Source organism: Gastrolobium bilobum, unplaced genomic scaffold (genome assembly GCF_033153095.1).
Source record: "Gastrolobium bilobum isolate Gb01-03AN ecotype WA unplaced genomic scaffold, APGP_CSIRO_Gbil_v1 utg10138, whole genome shotgun sequence".
Lineage (NCBI taxonomy): Eukaryota > Viridiplantae > Streptophyta > Magnoliopsida > Fabales > Fabaceae > Gastrolobium > Gastrolobium bilobum.
The window spans coordinates 123,078-147,862 of NW_026898403.1; the positions used below are offsets into that span (position 1 = coordinate 123,078).

The 24,785-nt window shown below is 33.0% G+C and overlaps 2 protein-coding genes across 4 annotated transcripts; one reads left to right on the top strand and one right to left on the bottom strand.

Moving 5' to 3' along the window:
• Positions 1-957: 957 nt before the first annotated feature.
• LOC133315785 (uncharacterized) lies at positions 958-13,159 on the bottom strand. Of its 2 annotated transcripts, XM_061517455.1 has the most exons (15): positions 12,938-13,159; positions 12,623-12,842; positions 12,265-12,344; positions 10,761-10,799; positions 10,583-10,601; positions 8,095-8,148; positions 7,135-7,262; positions 6,990-7,058; positions 5,744-5,829; positions 5,054-5,163; positions 2,838-2,888; positions 2,220-2,278; positions 1,930-1,974; positions 1,701-1,775; positions 958-1,291 (listed from the first exon to the last, which is right to left on the bottom strand). In XM_061517455.1, exons 1-15 carry the CDS (start codon positions 13,112-13,114, stop codon positions 1,172-1,174), a joined length of 1,332 nt encoding a protein of 443 aa, XP_061373439.1. In that variant the 5' UTR covers positions 13,115-13,159; the 3' UTR covers positions 958-1,171. The 2 variants fall into 2 exon arrangements, 1 of the variants encoding a protein (XP_061373439.1); XR_009752144.1 differs by lacking the exons at positions 958-1,291; positions 1,701-1,775 and adding an exon at positions 2,373-2,517 and having other exon boundaries at positions 1,928-1,974.
• A 259-nt stretch (positions 13,160-13,418) lies between these two features.
• On the top strand, positions 13,419-24,270 carry LOC133315786 (protein THALLO). Of its 2 annotated transcripts, none has more exons than XM_061517456.1 (16): positions 13,419-13,599; positions 13,765-13,856; positions 14,058-14,142; positions 15,702-15,847; positions 16,012-16,158; positions 16,312-16,415; positions 20,062-20,149; positions 20,980-21,159; positions 21,701-21,874; positions 21,975-22,052; positions 22,211-22,350; positions 22,429-22,549; positions 23,158-23,423; positions 23,576-23,636; positions 23,729-23,797; positions 23,895-24,270. In XM_061517456.1, the coding sequence occupies exons 1-16, from the start codon at positions 13,482-13,484 to the stop codon at positions 24,018-24,020; spliced, it is 1,995 nt and encodes a 664-aa protein (XP_061373440.1). In that variant the 5' UTR covers positions 13,419-13,481; the 3' UTR covers positions 24,021-24,270. The 2 variants fall into 2 exon arrangements, with proteins under 2 accessions (XP_061373440.1, XP_061373441.1); XM_061517457.1 differs by having other exon boundaries at positions 22,214-22,350.
• The last annotated feature ends 515 nt before the right edge of the window (positions 24,271-24,785 follow it).

Genomic DNA, 24,785 nt, shown 5'->3' on the forward strand with positions numbered 1-24,785 from the left:
GGTTTATGTTTCTAGTATACATGATTCTTCAGTTTTAGTTAGTAGTGATCTCTTTTATTAGTTATTTTTATTTAGTCATCAACATTTAATTAGAAGATGATTAAAGATAAAAAAGAATTAAGACAATTTAGGATTCCCTCTCTAGTCACGAAGGACCTAATTCTTTTCCGAAAGAATGACGCATCACGCTAAAATTATCAGATTGTATGATTAAACTCTATATTGTGATACCCCGTTATCTAGCAGGCATGGAGAAGATGAGTATTAGGTGGAACTCTTAGCTCTGGGTTGCTACATAGGTAGAGGTTGTTGGGATGAGGTCATCAAGTATTAGGTTATTCACTGACTATCTATATAATCATTCTGTTAATTGGATGTGTATAAATATGAATAAAAGCCTCTTCACCTTCAACAGATATAGATTTTGTTGAGTTTAGTTACATTCCATCATGGAACATAATATCAGTGCGTTTTGAGTCTTGACTTCAATTTGGCAATTCCCTTAAATCTTCTGCTACAAGTTTCTTAAAAGTTGAGTCTTCGACTTCAATTTGACATTTCCCTCAAACCTTCCTCGACATGTTTCTTAAAATCTACCGCCATTTAAATAAATACAATGATCCCTATTTGTGCCTCTATCTACTGTATATGCTCTTCACCTTTTTGTTGAGATATATAAAAACCATTAAAAAGCCTTTATCCACCAGCTTAAGTTTTTGAGTTGAATTGGTTCTTTACATGGTATCAGAGCCTCGTGTCCCAGGTTCAATCCTCGTCGCCTCCCACTTTCTTTCAAGTAGAATTTCTTTGTTCGCACAGATAGGTGGGCCTGTGCATTGTCCACTCTTCAAACCCAGTGGACTTTCATGTGAGAGGGTGTGTTGAGATATATAAAAACCATTAAAAAACCCTCACCCACCAGCTTAAGCTTTTAGGTTGAATTGGTTCTTTACAACCTTAAACAAAATTTATTCTTTCGTCCTGAGAAGAACAAACTACAAAGAATAACCAAAAAGTAAATTTGGCCCACCAGAATGCATTGATTTCAGAACAAGAAAAACTCATGCTCTGTTTTCTATATACACTTAAATACCCTCGTGTTGTTCCAGTACTGGCATGTTCTATTCAAAGAATCCCCTCTGTGCAAGAAAAGCTTATGACTCAATGAACTTCATCTTGAATCCAACTTTCTCCACAAATGACATGCTCTCCTGATGATAGGATCAGCTGAAAACCCTTCTGCGTAGGCACCGATAGCGGTTAAGAGACTGCTGAATTTGCTGCCATTGTCCTGTGCACAATTTATTTTTACAATGTTTAAAATACATTGTGCAATGTCAAGTATAATAGCATTCCACCAAACATCCATAGTACTGATATATTATTGAATTTGATAACATGTATTCAGAAATGCTTGATCATGTCTTAAGTGAAGTTCCAACTGATAATTTGATCATAAGTTATCTTTTTATTTATTTTCCCGAAAATATTCAAATAATTATTCCCAAACATCTTTGCTGTTGCTTCTATTCTCAATGTCATCTACCAGCACAGTATTAATGCAAAGACCAACCAGTTATGGCCGTAACATGGTTATGCCTATGGCATAAAAACTTGATTCAAATAGAAATGTAAAGACCCCGCCAAAAACTAGTAAAAAATATAAACGGAGAGTTTAAAGTGCCTTCGATGCCACAAACCTGTGGTTTATTAAATGCGAGGTCTCCTACGGCAAAGGGCACCATGTAGAATGGAAGATCAGAACGCAACAATGCCTGTCATAATTTAAAGCACTAACGTATGAAGACAAAATAGTAGATTACAGGGGGGGGGGGGGGGGGGGGGGGAATGCTAAGAAAAAGAAGAAATAGATAAAAAAAAAAAAAAATGTAGAAAGAGAAAAAGAATATCAGAGATTGAGATGCTTGCCAGTTCCTTGCTTAAGACAGCCTGCTCAGCATTTGCAATCAAGGCCTTCAACGAAAATGGCAAATGAAGTCACAATATCAGTATTGCGGTAGAATATGAAGGTGAATTAGATTAACTTTTAAAAGGTAAAACCACTATTGTCATAATTGTCATATACAGTAAAGTTTCACATAAATGCATCAAGAAACCTTATTAATCATGTTGAACCAGACATAACAAGTTCCAAAGAGAACATTATAACCATCACGTGAATAAAATTGCACCAGAAGCATAACATTGATCAGGAATACCTTTCTAATACGATCCTCTGTAATTTGATCAACACATTCCAACAACCTCTCCAATGTGCCTGTTCATACAAGTGAAGAGATATGGCTTACAACCATACATGCATACATTCAAAAGTATATGAAGGTAAAGACCAAGTAACTACAAACAAATACTTTTTTCAAATGAGTGTCTTCTAGAAAGTTAGAGTCATGAACAGATAATATTTCAAAACCATGGAAGTGGCATGCTGACTTGCTGAGTCCTATTCGACTGTCCTCTCACAATTTTGGCCATCCACTATTTTACTAAACTTGTAATCTAGCAATAAAAAATATAAGGATCAGAAAAAAAAATTATTAATTACATCAATGAGCCAAAAGTTCTGAACTATCAGAGTCCATAACTCTCCTTAGATGCTCACTTTGGGCATAAGCAAATAAAAATGTTTGCTTATTAGATAGGAAGACAGACTATTCTTAGCAGTTGAGTTTGTGGAAATCAAATCAGAGACCACAGTACTGGGTGAATATTGACTTCTCATGATGCCAAAACATGCTTTACCACACTGGATGAAAATCCTCTACCTAACACGATGTAAACTTTCGGAAAAAGAATGAAAAAGTTCATAAAAATCTCACCAAATTTACTGATCAATTGCACAGCATGAACGTCTCCAATTCCATTAACTCCTGCATTTGTAAAGTACTGAAAGTATTAAATGCTTGATAAAATTCCAGAAGCTTATATAACTAATTATCCCCTTAGAGCATGCTTGTTACAGAACAGTGATCCCATTCTTGTCTCTATGCTGTAGGAAGGATGATTCATTAGTCTGTCATGTAAAAAGAAAGGGAAAAATGATTCGAATCCAGACCTTGATTCTACAAAACAGGAATAAAATAGAGGACGGGACTCCCTGTAGAATGGAATGAATTAATGCTGCTACTTTTTTACCTTATTTACTGTTGTTATAATTATAATTCCGTAACATATAAATTCCATGTACCAAACATAACAGTAGAATGGGCTATAATAAAATAGATTGTATTCCTGAGCCAACCAAACAGAAAACGAATGATCATCCCATTCTCATTCCAAATTGGAATAAATTGATTCAATGCAACAAACATACCCCAAAAGTAATGTGGTCAACCAAGTGTTGAAATCTGTTAGCTTTCCTCATTTCCCATAAAGAAAAGCTAAGCTTTATTGCTCTAAATTAGTTAGCTATGAACAAGTTTTTCTACATTTAGGAAACCCCAATTTTTATGAGTTGGCTAAAGAAGTTTTCTTTTCCTTTCCAACAAGGTTAAAGGAGTATATTGAGAAACAATCTACTAAATATGGGAGAGCAACATTCCAATATTTTTAAGTAAGATATACCATGAAAATGAGAAAGTAAGATATACCATGAAAATGAGAAACACCTGAGTGCATAAGATATACTTAAAAGATGCCAAAGACATGGTGCGGGAAAACAGTAAGCGCACCTACTTACATTTTTTATGTGATTCCAGTCAAGAATTAAGTTAAGAAGTCGATGATGAGAAGAAAAAAGAATGTCAATTTCATATTGATAGAAGAGTTACACAATACTTCAAGTCTATCATGTTTGACAAGTGACTTCCTCTTTTACCTTTTCTACAATGTTAAAGGATATTGGTCATATTGAAATTATAGGGAAAAGATAGAAAAGAGAAAAGGGAGAATAGATTTTACTAATAGGACTGAGATGTTATGATGATGTATTAATATAAAACACTTAGCTAATTCTACTATTCGTACTAATAATCCAGGTTAAGTACTAGTACTAAAGTACTAACACTTTATAAAAATATTAACATCAACAACACCTTTATCCCAAACTAGTTGGGGTCGGTGGTAGACAAACCCAGAAAAAGGTACGGAAAGATTGAGAAAAAAATGATAAAAATAAACTTTAAGTATATATATTTATATATAATATTATCCATACAAAAGTAGTACACAATTATAAGGAAAAATAAATCAAAATAAAATACAAATAAGGATATACAAGGTGACAAAAAAGAATAAGAAGGTAAGAAATAAAAATTAAAAAATAAATAAATAGATAAATGAAATAAAAATAAAATAAAATAACATAAAAAGGAATATAGGGAAAGAAGAAAAAGAAAAACACATAAGTAAATAGGTAAGAGAAAAAAGATTGAAAGGAAAAATGGAAAAAGAAAATGACTAAAAAAAGACCGTCTGGAACATAGGAATAAAAATGGGTCTACCCCTCCACCATGCTTATATAAGCTTTTCTCCATTCCGTCCGAAGTAAGCTTTGGTCTACCTCTATCTCTCTTTATGTCAAGCTCTTGGTAACAAACTTTTGTTCTTAGAGGAGCATCAAATGGCCTTCTCATTACGTGTCAAAACCACTTCAATCTATGTTCTCTCATCTTTTCTGCCGCCGGTATTACTCCCACCTTTCGTCAAATATCTTCATTTTTTATCTTATCAATTCTCGTATAACCACACATCCACCTTAACATCCTCATTTCCGCTACTCTCATTTTATGCTCATGTTGCCTATATGCAAGCCAACATTCAGCTTTATATAACATTGCAGGTCTTACTGCCGTTCTATTGAATTTTCCTTTTAGCTTAAGGGGAATTTAGCGGTAACACTTTATAATAATATAATACTAAAATAATAATCCTAATATTCTAACAGGTCAGATTACCCATTCATTACAAAGGTGACTAATAAGAAATTAAGCATATCCTCAAATTCGAACAGCTTCTCAGGCTCTATATAAACCTTTTCCATTTTCCTTTCTCATATTTCAGAAATGATATTCCAGACAGAGGAGCACAAAATAACCTGGAATATTGTCAGATCTGTCACCAGAAAGTGAAATCATATCAGCAAACTGGGATGGTTTCAGGCCTCCATATCGCTTTTCAAAATCCTCAACTCCAAATGAAGCCATCCTGTTGAAAAAAATAAATAAATTGAAATAGTCTGAAAACATAAAAGTAAACTACTTTGTGATTTGCAACCGTAAATAACAATCACGTAATAAGGCAATTAAATATTTAAAACCTTTCTTATTAGCCTTGTTGCAATTTGTTTTCAATTTGATTTATGACGAGGCATATTACTGAAATGTTATCCAGCATGCAGCACCAGCTTTATTCCATGGAATAAAGGTTTTGCATTATTAATAAGTGAAAAAATTCATGCAGCACTCAAGAAGTGATAAAAATGACAAAAATTGTTGGAGATATAGCAACATGGGGTAGCATAATAATTATATTGCCAATGAGTTATAATTGTGCACACTCTGTAAAAGAGCACAGCTAGGGAGTTTAAATGTAAAATGGGCCTCTTTCTTTTTCAACTTCTTTTGCCTCTGGTAATGTGATTTTTTATGTATAAAAGAGTAAGTGGGAGAAAAAAAAAATGTTTTCTCATTATTTTAAAGACAGAAATAAAGTGCTATTAATTATTGCACTAGATCATTTAGCTAGCACAAATGATATAAAAGCAGAAATCATGTCTGATACTAACTGATCACCACGTGGAGCAATTCTAAGGAGACGTAATGAAGGAGATAGAATCTGAAAAAAGTCTTTGTCTGGGGAGACAACTCGTACCTATCATCAATATAAGACAATCATTAGTGACTTAGTAATGTTATTGAAGGCGTTTCCATAATGAAAGCAGAACAATCATGCTATTTAGAATTTTACTATTTCAAGAGTCCCATAATAAGTTGCCCCTTCCCTTGTCTTTAAAAAACAATCATCAAAATGCTACTGCCCATCCAAGAAGAGTGAAAAACAAAAATTTCATCAAGTCTCAAGAATCACACTAGTAATTAGCATGATAATGCCAAACAAAACATCGGCACCAACGTAATATCATCAATAGATTGCCAGATATAAATAAATATCAAATAAAACAGAATTCAACGGTATTTTGTCAATACTAAATGATAACTACTATCAAGGGGAGGCAATTGACAACAGAGGACAGGACAAGGAGGCAAATATTCAAATGTCAAACCACAGACGGTAAAGTGAAAACTAAATTTATTTCACATCTAAGATAATTCTAACCTTCTTTTTTTTTTTTTTTGGTAAACATTCTAACCTTCTTTAATAAAGCTTCCATATCACTACTCTATTCTTTCTACATCAATTCAATTCAACTACAACGAAACCGATACTTGTTAAACAATGTAATAATCTCATTTAAAACCTAGAAAATTAAAATTTCAAAATTCAACTGATTAATAAACTCAAAACATGGAACAAGAAACACTATATATTTGCATAACAATGGTAACATTGTTACTGTTAGAATATATTAGATATGATTAGATATGATTTATCCCAAGGTTCTTATCAAGTGGTATCAGAGCTTTGTGTCCCGGGTTCAAACTACGCCGCCCCCCACTTTCTCTTGTAGAATTTCTTAGCACAGGTAAGCTGGGCCTGTTGCATCATCCACTCTTCAAGCCCAATGGGCTTTCGTGTGAGAGGGCGTATTGAGATATATAGTCCCACATTAGTTGTATGAGCAACTAATGTGAAGTTTATAAGGCCTTAGGCTCTCCCGCCCTTTGAGCTAGCTTTTAGAGTGGTGTATCCCAAGGTTCTTATCAAGAGTTACAAATATGAATGCACACTTTAAACTATAATAGAACACTTCATTTGGTCAAGAGAATAAAAATTTCTCAAAATCTAAAAAGCTACATCAGAGTAAAAGAGTATGAGCCATTCTCTATATTCCAAACCATTAAGAGGATCACCTTGTATCCAGCATCAACACTCCTTAACGCTAATGTTCCAATCACATCATCTGCTTCTACACCTGGAACCTGTCATTAAATGAATATAACAATAAAATACACCCTTAAAATCTGTAAGCAATATAAATCCACAACTTGTACTTGCCTCAATGACTTTTATGGACATAGCATTGATGGACGCTTTCAAGTATGGAAGCCCCTGAACGATGGTATCAGGAGTTGGAGGACGATTGCTCTTGTATGCGGGGTATAGGTTGTGCCGAAAATTCTTGCCTTCAAATAACGTGCACATAAAATCAGGTATATTACATTAAGAAGCTGTAAAACAATAATAGTTTTAAAGTAAGACATGATCAAAGAATAAAGGTAAAGCTCAATTAAAAGGTTCATTACTCAGTCAATTGTTATTCTAAATTTAAATACCGCAAACATAATATTAACTACCCCAGCCCAATTCGAATTGAACTTGAAGCACCATTAAAACCAAAGTCAGACAAATATGAACATGATAAAAGATCAAGGCCATGCAAAACCACATTAATATAGCTTATAATTCTAAAGAGATAGATATTGTGATCGAAAATGAAGCTTGAGGAAGGATTTAAAGATGTTAGAGAACAGGCCCAGGAAGAACATATTTATGTTGAATCAATTTGGCTTAGAAATACAACTGAAAAACATTATATCCTCCAAAGTCCAGAACCTAACTATCTTGACATGTCCCCCAAAACAGTTGAGATTATTATCTGGATTATCTCCAAACTTATGATGACCAATAAATCATATGAATGAATTAACCCAGACACATGAACCTCAAAGGGTACACTAGTATCACCTATATACAGGGGAGGAGCTAGAGGAGTTTTGTTTGGGGTAGGCAGGGGCAAAGTAAAAGAACACTTTATTCGGGGGAGCCAAATATTTTTTTTTAATTTTAAAAAACATATATAAATGAGAATTTTTTTAAATTTTTTTTTGGGAAACTACACTTCACTCCACGCTTGTCCATATATAAGCAGTAAAGAATGGGGTTCAAAATCTGGTATTGGTCTTATATTCCAATTTCATCACGCACAAAAATACTGAAACTCAGAATCGAACATACCTTTTGCAGTAAAACTTTCTTTTGATGAATTATAAGTATGACCAAAAGGAATTCCTGAAATGAAAAGCTTTTCTTTATTAAAATTGTACCTTTAGTGTGGCTTTACAAGCCAAAGAACCTAAGAAATGCTACTTGCTGGGAAGAAAGATACGCAAAATAGTGTGTTTCAAATCCTTAATATGCCAGATACCACCATTACATCAATAGCTTCTAGAAGCAATCTGCCCTCAACTGATCATAATATTCCTCCTACGATACTTTCTTCACTGAAAATAATAAGTTTCCTCTAAATACTACATCCTTGATTTTAATGCAAGAGTTTGGTGGGGAATCATGCAGCCAATAGTACTTATATATCTATTTATGCTTTCCAAGTGCAAAAAGCTTCCTTTCTGTTCAGTTTCTAACCTAACTAAAGGATGCTGTTCCTTAGAAGTTAACCATTGGACATCAAATTACTTTTATTTCCTCTTATATTTGTCTTCTTCTATTTATGATTAAAGTAAACCACGATGTGAATGCATCAGTATAAGATAAGATGCCAAAACAAAAGTACTCAAAGAGCTTGCACAAATAGCATAAAAGCATTCAACCCCATCATTTTTATTTTGTCATAAAATTGCTATTGTACTATGTGAATGGCTAATACTTCAGCAAGAACTGCAAATGTAGTCCAGCAGAAATAGTGCATAAATCTATACTCCAAGTTTTAACAAAACACACAATACAAGAATCGTTTATCAGTTATGCTCAACTGCAAATCTTAAATACTTCATATAAAAGAAAATTTAAGAGTATAAGGCCAATATTACTAGCAGGGGATGCTCAAAGGCTTAATATTATGACAACATAAATTCTTTAAGGCCAGTCTGGAATTCAGAATGAAAAGAATTAAAGTTTAATCAAACTTAACCATATCAATTATTCTATTTGTATAACCAATTTGGCACATTCTCTCTTCTTTTTTTATTTTATTTTAAACTTCTTGTAGACTAAAATGGGTTGAACCGATGGGTCAACCCAGGTTGGGTTGTGTATTTCAACCCATGAACCTAAATAATCCGCCTATATGTGGGGCGGGTTAAAACAGGTTATAGGCAGGGCAGGGCAGGTCAACTTGCATGTAATTTTTTTTTAAATATATATATTAAATGTTAAATTATGGCTTGATTGGTCTATGTGAAAGGCTATTATGTGAGACAAAATCTTTTCTTTTAGGGTTATAATGTTATTATTTTCCTGCGAATTTTTTTTTTGGTAGAATGCGAAGGTTATTTTTTATTCACTTTTGATTTGGCAGAAAAAGAGATTAACACAAAAAATAAAAGAAACTTAAGCTTGTTTTTGGATTTAAATGCTAGTATCTATACAAATCAAACTAATGCTTATGAAATTCAAATTATAGAATGCAATGATGTGTTTATTTGCATGTTTGATGTCATTATTTTGTTATATAATAACACTGAAATTATTAATTATTAATCTTAAGATATGATTTGTATAGTTATGTTAAATGTATAGTTATGTTAAATGAAATTATTGGTTTAAATTATTCTTTTGTCTTTAACTTATTGCTTGATGCTTCTTTTAAACTTGACAAATATTTAGATGTTAGAGATTAGAATTAAAGATTAGTATTAACATGTTTAGATATTTTTTTAATATTTGATTTTTTAGGCGGGTTGACCTGCCAACCCGCTTCAAAACAAGGTGGGTTGGTATTTTCAACCTACTCACCAATGGCGGGTCAACCCGCCCCGCCCCTTTTTTATGGACTTATCAGTCGCAAATCCAGATCTAATTGAACAGTCCTCCTAAAGACCTAATTGAATATATATATATATATATATATATATATATATAGGGCTTTACTTTTCTCCAGCCGCTTTATGTGCAGCGAATAAATTCGGGAAATCATAACCATACAAAGGTGGCTGAAAGCATTAAATGCGGGGAATCATAACCAATCAACAGTATAAGATTTATTGCTAGACATCCAGCAACTGGAGAAATGATTTTACCATATATATATATATATATATATATATATTTGTTTATTCTTCTTTTACTCATAAGTCTCCACAGATTTCCTTCACAGACACATGTCCAATTATAGGGCTTCATTCATTATGTCCATCTTGCTATCCTTATATTCCTTGTTTTGCCTCCTGGCATCTTTATTGTCATTGTAGACTGTAGTCAATAAAATTTGTTTTTGCACTGTTTTTTGTCATAAGACAAGACAACCCTAATTGGTCGAGAAAACCAGCACAATCTTAATCAAGACATAAGGAGCACAACTCAATGCGACATGGAAACTATAATTCAGAATTTATTATTGATGCAAGCATACACCCCAATGAGTAAAATAATGCAGAAATCACAATATTTTTTTTTAAAAAGAAAAAGTTTAAATTTTTATTAGCATGAAGGATCTAAAAGGGGAAAAAAATACTAGCAAATATATAGGCAGAATTTTATAACTCACCGTCATGATCAAACACTACCTGCATGGAAAAGAAACAAAACTATATCAGCAAGATTAATTGATTGTAAACATGGGAAAAAGAATAAGATGGAATAATGGGAAAAAATAGTGATGATGAAGAAATTTAAAGGAAGTAAATCTTTTTCACACACATAAATACATGATGGACAAAACTTACCACCACATGGGAAGGGATAAATTCCAAAACATCAATCACCTGCAAGAAAGATGACCAAGAATAACTAGAAGATTAAATAACAACATAAAAAAAATGAAACTTCCCTGTGTATTCAATCACAGTTAAAATTATTATATACATGCTGTATTGTCAATGAAAGTTGAAAAACAAATTTGTGGCTCAATTCAAATGATTTCCAAGAACACTGCATTATTTTTCTCCTTTCTTGATTGAGGAAAAAGCACAGCAAAGTTTCTTTGATGTAAATTAAAATTATTGCTGATTAAGTATCTGAGATTAATCAAGAAGACATGTGCAATAATAATGCTGGAAAACAGTTAAATTGTAGCTCTTACAAGACCACATGTTTGTTACTGGAACTTCAGTATTTGTGAACTCAACAAATACAATTATTTATATTATAAGGCTGCCTATAGTCCAACCATATGGCCCACATGTTATTGCCTAATGTAGTCAGTTGACATATAAAAATGTGAGAGATACTTCAAAGATTATGTTTATAGGTATAATTTGATGAATATTGTACTTACATAAAAATTTTATCAATTCTACTCAACAGGTTAATCTTTTACACAAAACACACTGATCAGCTTCCCCCCTGAAACTACAAGCCAATACCCTTCACCTCTCCTTGTTTGGCAAAATTGCTCTTCAAATTATCTTATATTCGTTTTACTTCAACTTATTTTCGAATCTACCACAATTATCATTTTTCTTTCTCTATTGTGTAATCTTTCACAGATTGCAATACATTATGGAGGCGAAGATTTATAATTTGGTTTAATGACTAATGAGTCACCAACTTCAATAAAAAAATATTTGATTTCAAAGCTCTGATAATTACTACTCATATGAGCATACAACGACTAGTGAAAGAGAAACTACAAGTTCTCACTGAAAATTGGGCTTTGTTCTTCTCCTTTCATGGGAGAAGAATTTTTTTTGCAGCTCACACAAGTTTTTAATGGGTCCCACCATATATTAATTTAAAAAATAAAATAAAAATTATAAAAAAAACAATGTGTCATAGGCAGGAGAATAGCCTTCTGCAGTCGCAGCAGAAGCTATTCTCCCCTGAAAATTACATTTAAACTTGGAAAAAACAAAATCTTGATAAATCATGTCTACAGTCTCACAAGATTTGATTCAAAGAATAGGCCACAATAAATTATCTTGAACCAAAGCTTTATTTGTCAATTGAAGTCTGTCATCAAATTAATTTTTTATTTTTTATTTTTTATAATTTGGTAATTAAAATTAGTATTTACCACTAGAAGTTTATATTTTGCCATAAAAGACAGAATAGACTTGATGAGCTGCAAATGCTCTTCATCTACAGCTCCACGGTTCAGAGATAAAATAGCAACATAAAAGAAACAAAGCACCAAGCTGACAAAAAACTGATGCCAGGATCATATAAAATTTAATGAATTCTACAAATTAAGATGAGAAAATCGAACATGTACACACACAAATAACTTACAAGTGATAGAGCTGTAAATATCGTTAAAACCCAATCTCCATTTCCATCCGCATGTGTTAGATGACCATGGTGCAATTTTGCTATCACACCATATAACAAGGATTAACAACAATCAGCTACACTCCTTAAACGAAAAGCCCAGATTACAAAAAGAAAAGAAAAAAGAGGAAGCTAAAACAGCTTATAGAAACAGCAAAATATACACATATACCCAAAAGTTTTATCAAACAACAAAATCAATCGTAAATGCACATCTCCCAAACAGAAAAACGATTCAGTGGAAACGAGGTGAACATGTTCAAAATCTCATAATAAGATAAGATCATGATGTAAAAAGAGTAAAGATAACGATGCATACCTAAAAGCTTGTAGTATGCTCTATAAATAACCGATGTACCATCAATGAGCATAACTCTACCATCTAAAGGATCGGTGTTTACGGCACGTTCCGCAGTTCCAACAGAACCAAGCTGCGGAGCTTGAACGGGTCCACCTCTAGTTTCGGGAACCAACGTATCGGCACTCGGAGAAGTTGCAAGACCAACTCCAGGCGAATCTGAAGATGCACTACAATAACCCTAACGAAGAAAAGCAAAAAACGAAAACGAAGAAACTTCAACAACAAAAAGAGCACAGTGACTAATATTCTAGTAATAACTCCTGAATACGTCACCTTCGAGACCAGTGTGCGTGAAGAACGAAACAGATTCGGCGCTGGAAGATTGCGTGAGTAACTCGTGGCTATGGCGCTTGAGAAATTTGAGCGAAAGCGAAGGCAAGGTAATGAAACCATTCTCCAGAAGGAATTAGAATGAAGAAGCAAACACTGATAATAGTAGCAACTTGCCATTTGTATTCTGTTTTTATAGCAGAAGCATCAGTAACAGCATTGAAGTTGAAGGCATGGACAAAGAGAGAGTGTGAAAATGGAAGAAAATGAAACGAACCTTGCAGTTGCAGTGTCCGAACGGAGGTAGCAGAGACATCAAATTGGGCTGGGCCTGTTATACGGGAAGGCCCATTGTTTTTACAATTGTACATGAAGCCCAATTCACATAAAGTAAATTAAGCCCATAAAATTCTAGGGATTGTTATTTGTTCGTTAATGCATGCATCTTCTCTCAGATTCTGAACTATTTCAGTTTTGGCGCTGTGTTTTGTGTTCAGTGCTCTTCCGACGAGGATAGAGCGGTGAAGAACGGAACAGAAGACATAGGATGGGGAAGAGAGGAGGGAGAACTCGTCAAAAGAATGATGTCAAAAAGGATAAAACAAGTTCCCGTTATGAGCCTGATGCTTTCAGCAGTGACGACATGGACGATGAGATTGATGCCTGTAACTCTATTTTCTTCGTTTGTTCTTTCTTTCTTTTTTTCTCGAGTAAAAAATGAATTGATTTTTATTTTTCTAATTCTACTAATATGCTCTCTCTTTTTCAACATAGTTATGAATTCGGCTTGCTTGTCACTGTTTCACTTGTGTTATGCTTTTCTCTTGTAGTTCATAAGCAGAGGGATATTGTCCCTCTTGACGTAAATGATGGTGGTGAAGAATCAGATGAAGATGATGAGCTCCCTATTTTCGATAATAAGGTTGCCGTTGCCATAAGCTCTTCTTTTCTTCTTCTTTTTTTGGAATCATATGAAACCTCTTTTTCTTTTACTCAATGAAACATGACACTTCAGACTTTTTATCTTTAATTTCTGTGCTTTATAATTAAAATAGAACAGTTGATGACATTTTTTTTGGTTTGTTTTTGTTTCATTTCTTTAACTTTCAACTGTTGGTTAAAGGATATTGATAATGATGAAGATGACGATGAAGATGAAGATAATGATGAATCTGATGATGATGATTCAAATGACGATGTGGCAAAAAGTAAGTATGATTTTTTTATGTACATATATATATTCGTCAAAGTAGTGCAGTAAATTTGATTGAGATGAACGATTGGGATTTTTTAATTGAGACAGTGCTGCACATATATCATTCCTTCCCAAGAGCTGTAGCTCAAGAGACTGCTTGACCTCAAAATTGAATCACAGCCATGCATTCCTCTTTTCTGTACTTCTTTGCTCCCTTTCCTGAAAAGATGTGTCAAACAGTCCATTCTGTTACAACCTTTTTATCAATGTAAAGGAATGTAAGTGAGTTGAGCTATTGTGAACTATTCGTGCTCTACTTGTTAAATGCTCGATCAAGCTTGTTTGTTTTTCTAAACAAACAACCTCAAAGCTTGGCTTTAGGTCTAAGTATATAAATGAGTCAAACTCAAGCTTTATGGGCTGAAATTAATCTAATTACCTTAAATTTCGTGTTCGAAGATTCTTTTATTCTCTTCCTCTTTCTATTTTTACTTCATCTTTTAGCGTGAAAATATCTTGTAAATACTGAATTAATAAACTTAAAAATACTTCAAGGAGAGTTTTGATAAAGGGAAAAAAATTAGTCAAGCTATAAACGAGCTAAACAAGCTCAGTTCAAGCTTCATATTTTTAAACAAGCCAAGCCAAAGTTTTAAATTTGGCTTGTTTAAATTAATGAGCAATGCTTGACCATCATCTTTTTTTTTTCTTTGCAAGCCAACCCTGAGCTTCAAGAGCTCAGCTTGGCTTGACTCGCTTAAATTCCTATAAAGAGGTCATACAGTTTTTTGCAAATAACGACAAGGCTATATTAATTTTCAACTAGTTTTTGTAATAGAAACTAGAACAGCAGATTTACAAGTCTTCCGTTTGTTAGCAATAGCATATTATATATTGTTGTACATACCAAAAATTTTATTGAATCTATTTATTTTGAAGCTTAAAGTCAATTTGAAGCATGGTTAGTTAGTCTTACATTAATAAGAGAAAATTTGGACTTAAATAGTTGTATATAAAAAAACCACTCCCTATCAAAATCTGACTAGTTTTCCGGATTTAAACCCGTGACCTTTTAATCACAAAGGAACAACTTTACCACTGCTCCAGGCTCGCCCTCTTTTACTTAAATAGTTGTAGATAATTTATAAAAATAAAAAACACAAGCATATATCCTATGTTGCTACCTGATTTTAATTAATTCATATCGGACATTTTGTATTCCTTTAGAAATATATAATGGGTAAACCCTAGTGCATAAGGCTCCCCGACTTTGCGATGATAGGGATGAGAGTCAATTCTATGTAGCCTTACCCTTGCATTTTTACTAAGAGGTTGTTTCCCGTAATCTTACTGCTACTCCAAGGTCCGCCCTCATTCCTTTAGAGATACATATAGATTTATTAATCCAGCAGTGTTCTGTTTGTTGAAATTCTCAATGTTAAGTATATATGTTTTGTTTGGGCTTATGAAAAAAATTCTTGCTTATTTCATTTTGTTACTTTTGCAAGTTTTTAGAGTGAGTTTATTCAAGAGTATAATTTTGCTAAATATATATATGTATATTGTGCTTAGTTATTAGGCAAAGGAAATATTTACGAGCAAAGTTTGGCGAAGGAGAGGACGAAATGGAGGATGATGACGATGAAGATGAGGAAAATTATAAACTTACTTTGGGTGGGAAAAAGTTCTCACATGGTGCTGAGAATCGTAATTTTGAGGTGAGGATTTGAGCAATGCATCTGAAAAGGATTTTTGCCGTTTATAATATTTAAGCCATTGAAGAATAGATGTTCTCCTTCTGTTGGATCCTATTCTAACTTGTTACTTATTTATTTGAGCAATGTTCTCTTTCTGGTGAATGATTGTAACATTTTGGTTTAAGATACAATCGAGTGATGATGAGGCCCCAAAAGAAGAGGAAGAATTGGCATTACAAATGCAAAGGGAGAAGGCAAAGTCTTTAACATTGGAAGACTTTGACCTTGTGGATATAACTGATGACAAAGATATTGAAAAAACAACTTTGAAGGTAAGTGCTGCTGATTATCTCATTTATTTTGTTAATGGAGGAAAAACATGTGGAAGGGAGGAATGACAGGGAGAGCAAAAAAGGGTGAATATATATGATTACAAGATACAGCATCTGTCAATAAACTTTTAGTAAAGTTCTATATCTTTACAGGATGCATCAAACGGAGCAATAAAGTCACTGGATAGAGATTTAACATTCGTGGTTGAGGATTTGAATGCCCTGTCAAAGGAGGAGCAAATGAATGTTTTGTATAGGTTAGGATGTTACCTTTGTCTTACAGCCTTGATTTCTATTGATCATGTGTTATGAATTATGACGTTACCTTTTCCTGCATTGTACCTGTGTTATCTAACAAGATAATTGACTTTCCATCCATTTCATTCATTACTCTAAGTAAACTGGAGATAACAAATTTGATTTTGAGAGTATGCTAATACTGGGTTGCCAATCCAAAACTGAAAAGATAAATAAAAAGCCAAAAAGAAAAGCAAGAAAGGAAGGAAATCTATTGTTTGTGATGTTCTATTAGAAAAGTCTTTAATCAAGGGTAGACAAGTCAAAACTACCTTCTTTAAACCATTGGTGAATAAAAAAGGTAATATCAATATACTCAACAAAAGATTGAGGACCTCAGCAGAAAAGTATGCTAACCAAAATTGAAACGATAAATAAAAATGACCAAACATAATTGATTGAGAAATAAAAAGAAGGTAAGAAAGGAAATCTAGTGTTTGTCCTACTTTATTGGAAAAGACTTAAGTTGAGGGTAAACAATTGAAAAAGGAAAAGTTGAGGAACTCAGTAGTGATGTGAGCTATTGTGTTGATAATTTTACACATGCAGTTCTCGTAGGAAAATTTAGTTAAATCAACATCAACAATACCTTTATTCCAAACTAGTTGGAGTCCGTGGTAGATGAACACAAATGAAAAGTACGAAAAGATTAAGAAAATAAAGATAAAATTTAAATATATATATATGGAAAAAGTGTTTGTCATTTTAAATGATATAAAATTATGTCATTTTAAGAAAGAGATAGACGCAAAATAATATTTTTTTATTTAAAATTTAAATTAAAAAAAAAAACAACTCACTTTCTCTCCCATGATTTTCATTTCTTGTGTCTATCTCTCTCCTAAAATGATATAACTTATGTCATTTAAAATGACAAACATCAAACCCTATATATATATATATAACATTATCCATTAAAAAAATATCAATAAACAATTAAAAGGAAAAATAAAGTGAAAATAAAGATACGTAGGAGGACCAAAAAAGAATAAGAAAGTAAAAATAAAAAATAAAATTAAGAAATAGAGAGATAAAAAAAAGAAAGGTAAAGAAAGAAAGAAAAGGAGATAATAGGGCAAAGGATTAAATAGGGACCATCTGGAACATTAAAAGAAAAACGGATCTAATCATCCACAATGCTGATAGCTTTCCTCTAATCAATCCTGAGACACATCCTCAGTCAATATATATCTCATTCCATTAAGTCTTATTTAACTACCTTCCCCCAAGTAAGTTTTGGTTTACCTCTTCTCTTTGTGTCAAGCTCTTCGTAACAAACTTTTGTTCTTATGGGAGCATCTAGGGGTCTTCTCATTACGTGCCCAAACTACCTCAATCCACGTTCTCTCATCTTTTCAACCACTGGTACTACTCCTACCTTTCGTTGAATATCTTCATTTCTTATCTTATCTATCCTCGTATGACCAAATATCCACCTTAACATCCTCGTTTCCTTTACCATTTTATGCTCATGTTGCTTATGTGTTAGCCAACATTCAACTCCATATAATGTTGCAGGTCTTTATTACTGTTCTATAGAATTTTCCTTTTATCCTAAGGGGAATTTTGTGGTCACACAAAAACCCTGATGTACTAAGTCATTTCATTCATCCTGTTCTGATTATATGATTTACATCCTCATCAATCTTTCCATTTTTTTATGAAATTGGTCTCAGATATCTGAGTAGTTAAATAGGAAAATTTAGTTAAATAGGCCTTAAAAATACATTTAATTATGGGGAATGTTTTTCTCATGTTACATGAGAAAACTTATCTCATGTTACACACTCATCGAAATTCGAACTAACATTTCTTCTTTTTTTTAGTTGTAGGACCCACCTAATTATGTCTCTGCATAAGACAATACTATCTCATGTTACATGAGAAAAGCATTGCCCTTTAATTATTCAGTAGAGCATTTTGCTTTTTTATCTTCATTGCTATTGCTTAGAGGAAAATTATTTTCTAATGAAAGAATTTTCATTTCTTGTGATGTGATTCCACTTGTTAAATTAAGGGTAGAAAAGGGTAGACAAGTCAAAATTACCTTCTTTAAACCATAGGTGAATAAAAAAGGAAATATCAATATACTCAACAAAAGATTGAGGACCTCAGCAGAAAAGTATGCTAACCAAAATTGAAACGACAATATGTGAGCTATTGTGTTGATAATTTTACACATGCAGTTCTCATAGGAAATTTTAGTTAAATCAACATCAACAATACCTTTATTCCAAACTAGTTGGAGTCAGTGATAGATGAACGCAAATGAAAAGTATGAAAAGATTAAGAAAATAAAGATAAGATTTAAATATATATATATATATATATATATAACATTATCCATTAAAAAAATATCAATAAACAATTAAAAAGAAAAATAAAGTGAAAATAAAGATACATAAGAGGACAAAAATAGAATAAGAAAGTAAAAATAAAAAATAAAAATTAAGAAATAGAGAGATAAAAAAAGACAAAAAAAAGGAAAGGTAAAGAAAGAAAGAAAAGGAGATAATAGGGCAAATGACTAAATAGGACCATCTGGAACATTAAAAGAAAAACAAATCTAATCATCCACAATGTTGATAGCTTTCCTCTAACCAGTCCTAAGACGTCAGTCAATATATATCTCATTGCATTAAGTCTTATTTAACTACCTTCCCCCCAAGTAAGTTTCAGTTTACCTCCTCCTCTTTTTGTGTCAAGCTCTTGGTAACAAACTTTTGTTCTTATGGGAGCATTTAGGGGTCTTCTCATTACGTGCCCAAACTACCCGAATCCATGTTCTCTCATCTTTTCAACCACTGGTACTACTCCTACCTTTCGTTAAATATCTTCATTTCTTATCTTATCTATCCTCTTATGACCAAATATCCACGTTAACATCCTCATTTCCTTTATTCCCATTTTATGCTCATGTTGCCTAAGTGTTAGCCAACATTCAGCTCCATATAATGTTGCAGGTCTTATTACTGTTCTATAGAATTTTTCTTTTATTCTAAGGGAAATTTTGTGGTCACACAAAAACCCTGATGCACTACATTATTTCTTTTATCCTGCTCTGATTATATGATTTACACCCTCATCAATCTTTCCATTTTTTTGTGAAATTGGTCTCAGATATCTGAGTAGTTAAATAGGCCTTAAAAATACATTTAATTATTCAGTAGAGCATTTTGCTTTTTTATCTTCATTGCTATTGCTTAGAGGAAAATTATTTTCTAATGAAAGAATTTTCATTTCTTGTGATGTGATTCCGATGTATTACTATGTAACATGAATTTTTGTTGGAGCTTCCTGATGCTAAGGGCATATTTTAAAGTGGCATTCAGCATTAAAGTGGGTACTTTTCAGCCTAACAATCAATTTCTAGTAATATTCAGAAGAAATCTGGGGAAATATTCAGCTTGAGGATGCTGCAGAATCCTTACAGAAATCTGGCCTAACATATACACCCTCTTCCTTTTCAACCCACTTTTGCTACCATACACTGATAGATTAAAATATTGTCAGATTCATTTGTATTAAAACATGTCTATGGCAAGGTTATCATAGAATGTATTTTCCTCTGCTTCTTCTTAATTAGTGATTATCTTCTCTTTGCAGGTCTGCTCCAGAATTAGTTGGTTTGATGTCAGAACTAAATGAGGCACACAACGAGCTCGAATGCAAAATCAACCCTTTTTTAAGCAAGGTTTTTCCTCCTCTTGTGATCTGCTTTTTCTTTTCCTATTCATTTTTTGTGGGAATAGTTATCAAAACCATGCAAAAAGTGTTTGACTTGTACTTATAGGAAATATTCTGGGACTACAGCAATTAAGTTTAATGAATATTGCCTTTCTGTTTGGTCAAAAAAGAGAATGGCCATGCTAAGATGGCTAAATCATGTTATCTGCTGACAGCATGCCCAATGTGGATGACTTGGAATGGCATGTCCCAGCAAAACAAATTCTGGGTCTCTGGATAATATCTCTAGAAAGGCTTTCTTGTGAATGTCTTGGTTATTTTTTTCTTTCTTTTTTTTTTGTTTCTCTTTTAGCCTTGAGTTCTTTTTGTTTCATTCTTAACTGAGATACTGGGCCCCTGTTAGGAATGATACTTTTTTTTGTTATAATTATAGTTTAACTATTTTTAAGTTTTAAATGTTTTTAAATCTGTCTCTTGATATTTCTGATGTTAGGATGTTATTTAGAATATAAAATCTGTGGTCCATACCCTTCTCTGTGTATAGACTACTTTTTTTTTTTCCGTTTTCTTTCTTTCTTTTTTTTCTTTTTTTGAGAGTGAACTTAGAGCAACGATAAGGTTGGTTCTTTGGACTGAAAAATCATGTGATCATGTTTAGGAAATAGCCTCTTTGGAAAAATGCAAGGGTAAGGCTGCGTACAATCAACTTTCACCCCTATCCTCGCAAAGTCAGGAGCCTTATGCACCGGGACTTGCCCTTTTTGGGTTGTTTTTTCTTTTCCCTTTTATGTGCATGAAGGCCATAGTGCATTACAATTGATTTTATCTTTTGTGAAGGTTAAAAAGGGGGAAATAATTATGGAAGGAGGAGTGCGTTATTTTGAGTTGAAGCAGCTTCTTTTGCTGTCTTATTGCCAAGCTATAACCTTCTACCTTCTCCTCAAGTCTGAAGGGCAGCCAGTCCATGATCATCCTGTAATGACTCGCCTTGAAGAGATCAAGAAATTATTGGATCAGGTCTTGTTATTTTCAAACTAGCTAATATCTCTGTCTGTAAAATCTAGTTTACAAAGTCATTTATTTGTTATATGAATATGGTTGGCATGAATGAATAAGTTACGTAATGAAAATATTACTAATTATTTGAATGTCTGTGCTTTCGTCTATACCAAATTGTCCATTAATGAAGAAATCTGCACGTACTATATCTATAGGAGTTAGACCTGTTATAATGATATTGTTTCATTTGTCCAGTTTTTAGATAATCAATGGTTCAACTAAATTTATTGGAAATATCTATGCCTATATTGGATAATTTATGATATTTGTATAGACTCTATGTTGGTAAGCCTTGCTTACACGTTGGAGGAATTGGAATAGTACTAATATAGTTCATGCTTAGATAATGTATAAACTTTCTAACGTGATGTTAATGAAAGTGCATAGTTATATGTAAATATTTACACTATTGCACAATTTCAACAAATATCAGTTTTGAGACGAAATTCGTTTTTTCTTTTAGATTTTACAATTATCTAATGTGTGCCTCACTCAACAGATAAAACAACTTGATACAAAACTTCCGGTTGAACTTGAGGATATTCTTAAAGGAAATAATGGGTTAGAAAGAGTGGTGAAGTCAGATAATGACAATGCTCCAACGGCAACTGATTCTATCACTAAAAACCAAGAGCATCCTCTTGTCTCTGCTGAATCACCGGAAGTTGTAGTGGTAGTCATCACTTCTTAATCTTGGCTTATATATTTCTGTCTTCCAAATGATAAAAAGTGACCTCAACAGTCTCTATTTTTTATGTATTGCTTTGCTGCAGCCAAACCAGGTAGTTGAGACACAAAAATTAGAATCCTCAAAGGATAGTGTACAGAAAGCAAGAAAAGTTAAACATCAGGTGAATTATAGATCATTAAGTATGGTGTTGTTTTGTATCTTTGCTTTGATTTTATTGATTATTAACATAAAATACCTATGCAATGTTACCTTTATTTGATTTATTTTTGTTGCATTAAAAGGTTACTAATTTGACTGAAATAAACCTCAACATGGCAGAAGGATCACATTGGTTTGCAGAGTTTGGAAATGTTAAAAGTTAGAGCTTCCCTTGAGGAAAAATTGAAACAAAAGGGTTTGTACGGTTCGATTGCTCCAAAGCCTAGTAGTACTGTAAAACGTTTGAGACCAGTTAATGGGTAGAGCTTCTCTCTTATTCCTTTACATTATTTGTTTCCAACATCTGGGAACTTATTAGCAACTTATAAATTTCACAGCCAGCTTGAAACATATGATGATTTTGATGATGATGCTGTGGATGTTAAGGGGGCAGCTAGTAACGGTCCTGTCTCCAGTAAAGTTTCAAAGTTTCTTAATGCTAATTTGAAGAAACCCAAGGTACTGAACTTGAGATTTTTGTAAGATGGATGCCGATTTCATTTGCAATTCATAGTAACCTTCATGTGTCAGCTACACATACGAAAATTGTCATTTTAGAATTATACTATATTACTGGGGTTAAAACTTATGTCTGCCAATTATCATTATTGTATCCTAGAATATTGTAAAGTATCTTGGATGATTTTTTAAGAGTGGTTTTCGTATTTCATTATATTTCATGATTTGTTTCCTTATTTAATTATGATTAGGAGTCTAGTATTACTATATACAAGGGTTAGTGTTTTGTCTTTTGTAATATATTATTTTCAATATACACGACAAATTATTCAGAGTCTGTATTGTCTCCTTTCTTCCTTCCTAACCTAAATCCCTATAATTTCAATACTACGGAGTAACCATAAATGAGGTTGACAACTGAACTATGACCCAGTCTATTTTCAAATTAGGTATAGTTTGTTTATGTATAATACAACATCTGCATTCCATGCTATTCATGATCCCAACAAAAAAAAAAAAATCTTTCCATTGTTTTAGGCTACAAATTTTATTTATTTTTTTTATATCACCTGCTTTGGAAACATCTGACTGATCCCTTTTTTCGTAAGGTGGTTTCTGGTGATGATGATTTACCAAAGAAAGATGATATTGGCGAAAGACGAAGGAAACATGAACTTCGGGTGTTGGCTGGTGCTGGAATTAAGACTGAGGATGATGATGATGATGATGATGATCAAACAGGTGATCCTGGAACTAATGAGGTTGCAGACGAAATGGATGATGTTGAAAGTGGGGACTCAGAAAATGAATTTTACGAACAAGTGCAACAAGTGCGAGCTGCAAAACTGGCTGCAAAAGCCCAGACTTACTCAAGGTGAAATTTGGGTACCCTTTTGGCTTTTTTTAACTTGTTCTGGATACATTGCTCTGAAATATGCCTTGGTTATTTTATCTGATCCGCTGCAAGGAATTTTCTGTCCTTCCAACTTTTTCAATATGAAAATAACAACTGATTTGCTTTTGCAGGAACACAGCGGTTCCCTTTTTACCAGAGACTGTAGAAGGAAAGCGCTATATCTCTTCTCAGGTTCTTAATCAATCTATCATGGTTTTCAATTTGTGTTCATCATTTCTTACAAATTTGCAAGTTCTTACTTGTGTGTTGCCAATATGCTGTAGATGGAGAAGAACAGGGGACTAACTCGAACTCGCAATAAGGAGAAAAAGAATCCCAGAAAGAATTACAAGGTACTTTGACTAAAAGCACTTATTCTTTGGGGTTCAATGTTTAACTGGTGTATTTCTTGTTTGCTATTTGTCTTACTCTTGCTATCTCAATGTGCAGCTCAAGCACCAAAAAGCTGTTAAGAATCGCAAGGGGCAGGTTCAGAGTATCAGAAAGCCCACCGCTCCTTATGGTGGGGAATCCACTGGAATTAATGCAGGCATCAGTCGAAGCATCAGATTCTAGAGCTGATATTGTCAATTAGTTTTGCAATATCATTCTAAAGTTCTCAAATTTTGAATCATCTACGTAGATGGAAGTATGTTGTTCGTCTTTTGTAACAGTGAAAGTATAAAATGATTATTGATTGGGAAATAGACATATTTGGCATATCAAATTTTTGCAAGTTGATCTAATTATTTCAGAGTAACGTGTTGTATCTTTTCAACTTTGTAAATGGCACCAAACGAGTTGAAGATGAGCACAGGCACGAGCTTCCCAAGAAATCTAATGGACTCATATGTAGAAAGAGAACTAAATATCATCACAGTAACAATAATGTTTTAGATCATGAGATGTCATGTTTCTAGAAGGATAGATAAGTGCGACATGGATTAACCAAAAGCGTTTTGCCAATTGTTCTTTCGTAGCTTGGTAAAGCGCTTTTTAGTGCCCGTCGTTCTAGTTTTAGCAAGCCAATCAACGACAGGTTGAGGAAGAATGCAAATGAATAGTTCTATCAATCTTAGTTATTATTGAGAAAATTAGTTATTTACATTGAAAAATATTTTTAAGCTGAGTCCAAATAAACATAAACGACATTTGATGTCGTTTCAGAGTCAATGGAAATCTCAAGTTGTCCGTAACAAGTACCCCCATATGTACACATTGATGGATGATACAAGAATACACCATGTCATATCTTTTTTCTTTAATCTTTTTCGGAAGTCGATATAGATAATTTTTCAAGCTCTTTATTTTAAGATAACTGTTGTGAATAAAATGTATCGT

Bases quoted from the DNA above. Each gene is read 5' to 3' on its own strand.
- LOC133315785 (XM_061517455.1), bottom strand. From the start codon at position 13,114: ATGGCAAGTTGCTACTATTATCAGTGTTTGCTTCTTCATTCTAATTCC. The intron at 2,279-2,837 runs GTGAGATTTTTA...TTGTATGAACAG, and splicing joins GCAATTGATCAGTAAATTTG to GCACATTGGAGAGGTTGTTG. The intron at 1,776-1,929 runs GCAAGCATCTCA...AAATTATGACAG, and splicing joins CTGTCTTAAGCAAGGAACTG to GCATTGTTGCGTTCTGATCT.
- LOC133315786 (XM_061517456.1), top strand. From the start codon at position 13,482: ATGGGGAAGAGAGGAGGGAGAACTCGTCAAAAGAATGATGTCAAAAAG. The intron at 21,160-21,700 runs GTCTTGTTATTT...CTCACTCAACAG, and splicing joins TCAAGAAATTATTGGATCAG to ATAAAACAACTTGATACAAA. The intron at 22,351-22,428 runs GTAGAGCTTCTC...TAAATTTCACAG, and splicing joins CGTTTGAGACCAGTTAATGG to CCAGCTTGAAACATATGATG.